The sequence below is a fragment of the Heptranchias perlo genome, chromosome 22 (genome assembly GCF_035084215.1).
Source record: "Heptranchias perlo isolate sHepPer1 chromosome 22, sHepPer1.hap1, whole genome shotgun sequence".
In the NCBI taxonomy this organism is placed as follows: domain Eukaryota; kingdom Metazoa; phylum Chordata; class Chondrichthyes; order Hexanchiformes; family Hexanchidae; genus Heptranchias; species Heptranchias perlo.
The window spans coordinates 38,345,461-38,355,123 of record NC_090346.1 but is presented as its reverse complement, the minus strand read 5'-3'; the positions used below and the strand labels follow the sequence as shown (position 1 = coordinate 38,355,123).

At 41.5% G+C, this 9,663-nt stretch overlaps 1 protein-coding gene across 1 annotated transcript; it reads right to left on the bottom strand.

Moving 5' to 3' along the window:
• Nucleotides 1-4,528: 4,528 nt before the first annotated feature.
• galr2b (galanin receptor 2b) lies at nt 4,529-8,142 on the bottom strand. The gene is made up of 2 exons (XM_068003742.1): nt 7,763-8,142; nt 4,529-5,279 (listed from the first exon to the last, which is right to left on the bottom strand). Exons 1-2 carry the CDS (start codon nt 8,128-8,130, stop codon nt 4,529-4,531), a joined length of 1,119 nt encoding a protein of 372 aa, XP_067859843.1. The 5' UTR covers nt 8,131-8,142.
• Between the last annotated feature and the right edge of the window lie 1,521 nt (nt 8,143-9,663).

Below are 9,663 nucleotides of genomic sequence, written 5' to 3'. Positions count from 1 at the left end.
GAGGTCTGGCATGCAGATTGGAGGATGTGGCATTTAGTAGTGTGCAAGCTTTATTCAATCAGGTACAATTAGGTAAATGAGAAGGCAGTACGAATCTCATGTGCTGCCTGCACCGGAACCATCGGGCATGGGTTAATGGCGCACCCCCATGCCCACGCCCGGATTTGGGGTTTAACCAATGTAACCCCATCTGTATAATGTGCAAGATGGGACAGCGTGTTTTGGCAGGCTACTTGGCCATGGAGAGCATCGCAGCCAACTCCCCCCCCCCCGATCCTCTCCTCACCCAACAGGGAATTCCACCTGTTAATTCATTATTAATCTTCTCCGAATAAAGGGAAATATATCGAATAAATAGTTTTCAGGTAGTACAGTGAGTGAAACCGGATTCTGCAGCGTTGCTAATCAGTGATAGTCGGGTATTTTCCTTGGGATGTCTTACCATCTTGTGGCTATCACAGCACCACAGGGCTCCAATCAAACAGGGTGATGAGTTATCAATCTTCCAGAGTCAATGGACTGATAATTAACCAGCACGCTATCAGTAACCAATTCTGATGAGATCAAAGCTGATGACTTTGCAATTAAAACATATTAACATATTGAGGCAATCTAGTCCCCTTACATCTGCCTGTAGATATGTTGAATGCCATTTCCAATTATACATGCAGGATGTGGATTATACCCAAATCAGCACTAAGATTTAAGTGACAAGCCACCTCATAAATAGATATTAAAAAATATTGATTTAAGATTGAAAACATGATGAAACTCCCTATAAATCAGAGGAATGTCTGATTTGCGTCATTGCTGATGCCTTCCTACTTGCCCCTCCTTGGCACCAGTATTGCAACATATTTTATATTGCTTTTTGTCTTGGGAGTTTTACCACAAAGGTACCTAATTTATTGTATCTAAATTAAAGCCCAGAAATTGCAGTCATTTTTGAACAATTTCAGGGGAAGGGGGTTTGAATTTGGGGAAGAACCTGCCAGGTTTCCACCCATCTTAAGATGCCCAACAAATTGCATGAGGGTGGGGGTGGAGAACATGTAGTCTTCTGCTGCCCCCTTACGTTGTTCAAGTCCTTTGGGGGCATGTCTAGGGGTGCACATCAATCACTGTACACTATGTTCTAGCAAACACAATGCTCACTCTCAAATGGTGAGGGAGCTCATAATAGCCCAGAAATTGCTTAGAAAAGAACAGCGAGCTCAATAGTGCTCAGCATTGTTAGTGGCGAAATCGAGGAGCAAGTTCCAGCATTCGCACATGTGCAGTGACACGCGGAAATCCGGAACTTGCTCCTCCTGGTTCGCCGACGACGTGATAGCTTTGAATTAAAGGGATATCACCAGCTGGAATCAGTGAAAACAATGGGCCAGCGCCAACTTGCTCATCTGCCCAGCTGGAAAGTAACTAATATCGCCACAAAACAGGTACGCTTAAAAATATCAGGTCTAAACTAAGTTTTAATAGCGTGGTTAGTCTTCATGACTGCCAAACAACTAAAAATTAACTTTTAAAAATGTGGAGTCTCATTACTCCTTATTTTAATAGTTTTTGGTCATTTAAAAAAAATGAATTAAAAAATTTAATTTTTTTTCCTTTTTCCTTCTGTCTCTTTTATTTAATGCGATTATATCTTACCCACTTTTTTTTTCCACTGGCTATAACTGTTTTTACAAACGATTTTAGTGTTGTACTTTTCACATCCTGGATTTTACGTTCCAGCTTGTCAAAAATGCTGCAGTCTGATTGGTCGAGCGAAGAGAGTGATCCTCTCGCCTCTCCCAAGAGTCCTAGGTTTGTTTGAACTGACGCTGGGCTCTTCTCCGCTTCCTATCAGGGGAAGTGCGCCCAGTAAAGACAGCGGTAAGTTAGCGGGTTAGTATAAATCTACGGAGTGGTGAGCACTGTTGGTTCACCGCTCCGAGCAATTTCTGGGCCAATGATTCATTCAGCATTTTGAAAGAAAAAACTAGTACACAGAAAGGATTAGAGGATTGCTCAACAATAAATATTCTTTATTAGCAACACCACAATATCTTACAAATGATTCACAAATAGAATACGTCATATTCATACAAATTCCTGACACAATTCAGAAAATGTAGCACTATACTTCAGTGTTATAATCCCAGGATAATAGGGAAAGGAATATTTACACAGGTACAAAAAGCCAATGCACATTAAAACACAGAAGCACATATGTAAATCAATAAATTATATACTGGAACTAGGGATATAATTCCTTTCAACCATGCATTTATTAAGGAAAACATAATAAAAATTAATGTAACAGTAAGACAGGATCTTCAATGCTGGAGAAAACAGTTTCCCAGGTTTTTAATATCTGTTGACATTTAAGGAATCAATTTATCAGAATTTATAGAAATTTTGTGCTACTGTAAATATTAACAGTCATTTTTCTCAACATTTAATGCCCTTCAAAGAAACTCCATCATCCTGCCAGAGGGCACATGGAAAAAGACCAATTTTGACAGAAATTCAGCGTGGCCTAATCTGTTACCATGGTAACAGGTGCATCAACATGGGAGTACCTGACAATCTTCTTTCTTTTTCTCTGTATTTTTCCTTCTATTCCTCTCTTCTCATTATTACTATCATCATTCGCCATGTGGTGATCTCAGTATGATTGTCAATGAGAAACACCTGACAAGGTTCAAAGTGCTTCACCACAGCGAGGGAGAACATTGTAATGTCTATACTTATCCAGTAGAAGGAGCTAGTTAACATATTGAAAGTACTTAGATTCTGACTCAGTGTCTGAAAGTTTTATTAGCTGCTGAATATTTTTTGTTGTTGAAAATGGCAAGTGTGAATCATTACAAAAAAATCAGCACCCACCTGCTCTCTTAGTTGGGAAATGCTATGTGATGTGGGGAATCTAAAGTAGAAAATAAAATAGACTATTAAAATGGAGAGAGGGAGAACGACTATTCTGAGTTTTTTTTATTTGTTCATGGGATGTGGGCATCGCTGGCAAGGCCAGCATTTATTGCCCATCCCTAATTGCCCTTGAGAAGGTGGTGGTGAGCCGCCTTGTTGAACTGCCGCAGTCCGTGTGGTGACGGTTCTCCCACAGTGCTGGGTTCATTTAAATGAGCAAGCTGGGTTCATTTAAATGGCACATTATATCATTATTCATATTTGTATAAGATAGATTTGTGCTACCATTTTTTTTTAAGTTTTGTGCTTTTTCTTCCCAGTAGGAATAGTATGTCAGTGACAGAAACGTTTCAGTGTGCAGTGCTGTGACTGGAGTCAGCAGGTCACTGAGGAAAGACTAACATCCAAAAATGATGTCCAATTATTCCAAATAGACAGGTAATTTTTAACAGGAGTATCCTATCCTTTCCCATATTACGTCCCACTCATCCATCACCTCAGTCCTTGTCAACCTCCACTGACTCCTGATCCCCTAAGTACATAAAATTCAAAATTTGCATGCTTGTTTACAAATCCCGTCACAGCCATGTTGCACCCTACTTCTGCGAAATCCTCTGGGCCTATATCCTAGCTCATACCTTCGACTCTTGTGAGTCTGGGCCTCCGTACATCCCTCACTGCCTCCACTCCAACAATGGTGGCAGAACCTTCACATCCCTGTTCCCTGGAATTCTGTTCTAAACTTTTCCACCTTGCTACCTCTATCCCCAACTTCTAAGCGTTTCCTCAAAGTTTACCTTAGGTGTCAACCTTAGCTCAGTGGTAGCACTCTTGCCTCTGAGCCAGAAGGATGTGGGTTCAAGGCCCACTCCAGACACTTGTGTCTGCAAATCTAGGCTGACATTCCAGTGCTTGTAGCAGGGAGGCGCAGCATTGTTGTAGGTGCTGCCTTTCTGATGAGATGTAAAACTCAGCCCACATCTGCCCCTTTATGTGGTTGTAAAGGATCCTATTTGAAGAAAAGCAGGGGAGGTGTCCTGGCCAATATTTATCCTTCAACCAACATCACTAAAATCGATTACCTGGTTGTTTATCTCATTGCTATTTGTGGGATCTAGCTGTGTACAAATTGGTTGCTGTATTTCCCTATATTACAACAGTGACTACACTTCAAAAGTACATCATTAGCTGTGAAGTGCTTTGAGATGTCTTGAAAGTTGCTTTATAAATACAAGTTTTTTTTCTTTTTTGACCTTGCCTTCAATCAGCTCCTCCCAAACTTTCTCCCAATTTCTAATTGGTATCTAATTCTCCCACTTTGTGAAATGCCTCAGGATATTCCACTATGTCAAAGGTGCCATGTAAGTGTAAGTTGTTTTTGGCAGTGACTTTTATAGTTGAAACACCCAAAATATGAAAATCCAGTAAAATGCTTCCAATATAAGTAAATGGTTCCTTCTTTAGATTTTTATATACAAGTCTATATTCACCCACAGTACCAACTAACATAAGGACTAAGTAATATATAGGTGCACATATACACAATAAAGATAAGTACACAGAAATTGCAGAGACATGGAAAACGAATGAGTTCTTTAGAGACAGCCTTGTGTTTTCAAGATGGCCGCCGATATGGCATTGTGATGGTCATTGCTGTACCTTGAGGCTTAGTGGGTTGCCTGTCCCTCAGCTCGCACCCATGCTGCCTTCCGTTTTCGTCATTCAGGTGCGTGACTTCTGTGGATCCGGTGACCATATTTACAACATGAACCACGTGCACCTTATTGATTCCTTTCTTGCTCAGCAAGCAGCTGAAAACCTTCTTGAAGCCTTTTCGGAAGTGCTTGGAAACCAGGGCGTAGACGATGGGGTTGAGGCAGGAGTTGGCATAGGCCATACAGTGAGACAGAAGCCTGAATGCGTAGGTGGCCTGATTGAAGGGAAAGTGTCCATAGTGGAAACACAAGATCAGCACATGATGAGGGAGCCAGCAGAGGCAGAACAGCACAGTCACAATTATAATCATCTTGGTCACTTTTCTCTTGGCCTTCTTGGACTCAGATATGTCTTCTATTGGGTCCACTGCTGTCCAGAGATACTTGATTGTCCTCGCATAAGACAGGCTTATAATTGCGACAGGGACTATATATCCAAATATAAAAGTGGACGTGTCCATGATTTTCCTCTTTGGCTCTTGCCATGCCGGCATGCAGATGTAAAACCATTCGTAAGGTATGAGGTCGTAGTAGCTCAGGTAGGGCCCAGCAAAGACGATGGAAAGTCCCCATATCACTACCATGACTGTAACTGCATTGCAGGGAGTCCGGAGTTCCCGGGATCGGAGAGGATATCGGATAGCCAGGTATCTGCACAGTTCAAAAAAGTTGTAAAGCTGAAAAAATGCAGGAGTTATATGTACCAAGGAATAATCAAGGCTGCTCTGTGGTTCAGCCCTCAATTCAGATCAGAAACTCCACCTCCTCACCCAGATTTACTTGAACATTTGCAGTAATAGTAAACCTGTAGTGGGGTGTCACGGTGGTGCTAAACATGAGCACATTAACTCTCAATACCGTGGAGTGCGAGATGGAGGTAGGTTCAAGTCCTGCTTCAGTTCCAGATCTGAACTGCATTGAATGAGAGGCTGACTGGAAGCTGCAACTGCTTGCACTGGGAGAAAGAAAATTAGTGGGGAGATTCACACCGTCGGAGTCACTACTGGTAGCCAGCTGGCAAGAATGGGTGTGCATCCTCTCAGCTTGCTAAAGTGTCAGATTAGGTGGATGAAGGAGATAAAATTACAGAAAAAAGGGAAATACGTACCCAAAACTGATAAAATGGTTCAATAATAGAATGCCTATCCAAAAATTACACCTCCCCCCGTCCCCCCCCACTCAAGTTACTAATAATTTGTAAACCATTTTTTTTGCTTTGTCTCATTTTTCTAAGTTCAGATCTAAACGCATGCAACACTCTTGATTTCTGTCTCGGACAATCCCACTGAGACCACTTGCTCTGGACATGTGCCAATGTTGTATGTGCAGGATGATCACCCACTGGTGTCTGGAATCTGAGTTGGAAAGAGGGAAACACCTTTGTTCGTGTTACGTGCCATGGTCCAACTATTATACTGCAAGAGTAGAGGAAACCAGCAAGTGTCAGTGTAAAAGAGAAGTCATTGCGCGACATGAAAGGAACATTAAAAAGGGGAAGCCACCAGAAATCAAAAATTTGGCTTGCCTCAGGATGACTGATGAAACTGCATTTGTATATGGTGAAGTGGTGGAGCAGATCCAACACGCTGTAGTAGAATGTGGATTTGTCCCCATGATTCCCAACACAACAAATTCCTGGTCACTAAGGGTAAGCACTGAGTGCAGGCCACACGCCTTGTCCATAAGGAAGGATGGAAATGTCAGCAGACTGAGTCACGTGGATTGATTCTCATATACCTGCCAACAGCTGGGTGAAGTGTGGCGTTGGCCCATCCTGGGTGCCAACTATCTGCCCACCACTTCAGCAAGAGAATGCTGCACATCATGGGAAACTCTAGCGAAGGGGAGAAATAAAAGGCCTTCAAAATGAGTGCATGCTGGGGAAGGGGGAGGGGGCATAGCCTTAAAATTAGAGCTAGGCCGTTCAGGGGTGATGTTAGGAAGCACTTCTTCACACAAAGGATAGTAGAAATCTGGAACTCTCTTCCCCCCCACCACCCCATAAAGCTGTTGAGGCTGGGGGTCAATTGAAAATTTCAAAACTGAGATTGATAGATTTTAGTTAGGCAAGTATTAATTATTAAGGGATATGGAACCAAGGCGTGTAAATGGAGTTAAGATACAGATCAGCCATGATCTAATTGAATGGCAGAACAGGCTCGAGGGGCTGAATGGCCTAGTCCTATCCCTATGTTTCTGTGTTGCCATTGCCCGAGTGGAGAATTGACAACAATCCTTCAGCTTGCACTCGGTCCTCTACAGATAATCAAACACTCAACAAAATAAATTAATTTACACCATGGCTGAATGTTTAACAAGTCTTCAGTCTTTGTCCCTGGCAAAAATAATTTTAGCCTATGTCTCGAGGGAAAGAAATATTACGCCTGTCAGTTTATCTTCCCAAAAGGTTACAAGAATCACCGTGTTGATTTCGATGACAGGCGATCTGCCCACACACAACTTGTGAAATGGCAGAGTGAAGAGATGTTTCAGAGCGCTTTGTCAAGGAGCTCTGCTTTATAAAATCAAGAGGCCAAAGTGCGAATTATTTTAACAAGTAAAATGAAAGATTATGCATCGCAGTCTGCGAAATTGCTGAATAAGAAAAAGTGTGTTTGTAACATTTCTTATCTTGTTTCAGATTTCCAGCATCCGCAATATTTTGCTTTTTACGTGAAAATTGTATTTTTACAGCCGTTCAGATTTGCACCATTTGTGATAATCCTCCCCATTGAGTCTAGAGGTGATTACTATGTAGATAAGGGTTGTGGCAATGTTGTGGAGGAAAAGTAAAACCTATTTGTCTCTAATAGTTCTCCAATGGTATATAGGAACGTGGGAATTGCTAGGCAAAAAGAGGCCAAGGTTCATCTAGTTTGCCTTCTCCCATTCCAGTAGAAGCACGATACAATGATAATGGAGTTGTTGACTAATCATAGCAATCAATCTCTATCAATTATACAACAGACCCAGACATGACACGAGAACACCCCTAGAGGCGGAGAGCCTTGGGAACCATAAGTCCAAAGTAACCTTTTTCCTCCCAAACATGCTACACTTACCACATGTCATGTCTCAAATAATGGGGTATTGTAAAGAAATTGTTTGATTCAGTGATCCTTCACATACTGTACCTGTCGACTGAAACAGCAGCCAGAGTGAAGCTGCTTGCGTACATCGCCAGATAGATGAAGAAATGGACGGCCTTACACATGAAAGAGCCAAAGACCCAACCTTCCAGCGTGTAGATTGTGGCTTGAAATGGAACACAAAATATGATGAAGAAGAAATCGGCCACACTCAGGTTCAGAATGAATAAGTTTGTTGTGTTGTGTCCCATCTGGCCATTTCTGAACAACACAGCAAGGACCAGGCTGTTCCCAATTGTCCCAAGTAGGAAGATTAAGGAGAACACGATGGGCACTATGACACTGGCTGGGTTCAGCTGGTAATTTTCAGAGGCATTCCAGTGTCCAGACATTGTGCTGTTGTCATCAGTCATATAGGCAGGTGTGGGGATCAGGAACTGGAAAAAAATGAGTTCCCATAAGGTAAAGCAACATTACATAGAATGTACAGCACAGAAACAGGCCATTCAGACCAACTGGTCCATGCCAGTGTTTATGCTCCACTCGAGCCTCTGCCCACCCTCCTTCATCTAACCCTATCTGCATAACCTTCTATTGCTTTCTCCCTCATGTATTTATCTAGCTTCCCCTTAAATGCATCCATGCTATTCACCTCAACTACTCCTTATGGTAGTGAGTTCCACATTCTAACCACTGTCTGGATAAAGACGTATCTCCTGAATTCATTATTGGATTTATTAGTGGCTATCTCTATATTTATGGCCCCTAGTTTTGGTCTTCCCCACAAGTGGAAACATCTTCTCTACGTCTACCCTATCAATCCTTTTCATAATTTTACAGACCTCTATCAGGGTCACCCCTCAGCCTTCTCTTTTCGAGAGAAAAGAGCCCAAGCCTGTTCAATCTTTCCTGATAGGTATATGGGTCTTATCATTTTCTCACATACTCTAGCACCAATTATGATAATTCTTTGACTTGAGGTTGGGATGAGGGTGTGGCTGTAGGCCTCCCCATACAATTTCCTCCCTTTTCCTGCCACTATACACCCCAATTTGGAGCAGTGTAGTTGAGAACAATCAAGTCCTTTAGAATAAAAAGAGGAAGAGCAGGTGGAAATCTCTTTTAAAGTATGTTTATGAGGAAGATCATTAAATATATTATACACAAATTTATAACTTGGCTACTAAAATAAGGAACAGAAGTTTTCCTCCTTAGAGTAATCATTATTTTTTTAATGGCAAACAGTTGCATTTTTGCGCTATTCCGTCCTTGCCTCTGATTTCTCCTCAGTTAGCTATTTAACCTATCAGTTCCTCACAGTATGTAGTAAGCATATCCAGTATTAGCAAATGAACAGCTCACACTTTAGCAGTACTTGGCTATAGTGCCTGCTGTCTCTCAGACTGTGCAGAGCAGCACCAGAATAAACCAGTTGGGGTTGGATTTAAAAAACCATTGGGGCAGAAATTGCTTACAAAATCACGGAGAGCTTAATAGCGCTCACCGTTTTTAGTGGCAAAATCGAGGAGCAAGTTCCGGTGTTCGCAAGTGAAACGCAAACATCCGGAACTCACTCCTACTGGTTCGCCAGCAAAATGACAGCTTTGAATTAAAGGTATATCGCACACTGCAATCAGAGAAATCATTGAAAAAGGGCAACCTGCTTATCTGTTCAGCTGGAAAGTAACTAATTACGCCTCAAAACAGGTATGCTTAAAAATACCTGGTCTAAACTAAGTTTTCATGACTGCCAAACATTTAAAGTAACTTTTAAAAATGTGCAGTCTCATTACTCCTTATTTCAATAGTTTTCGGTCATTAAAGAAAATTTTAAAAATTAAAAAATTAGTTTTTTTTACTTTTCCCTTCAAACTCTTTTATTTAATGCAATTATTTCTGACCCTCTCTTTCTTCCATTGTCTATAGCTGATTTTACATTGATTTTA

Excerpts from the sequence above, each read along its gene's own strand:
- galr2b (XM_068003742.1), bottom strand. The coding sequence starts at position 8,130 with ATGACTGATGACAACAGCACAATGTCTGGACACTGGAATGCCTCTGAA. Across the intron at positions 5,280-7,762 it reads GCTGCTGTTTCAGTCGACAG|ATACCTGGCTATCCGATATC; the intron begins GTACAGTATGTG and ends TGAACTGTGCAG.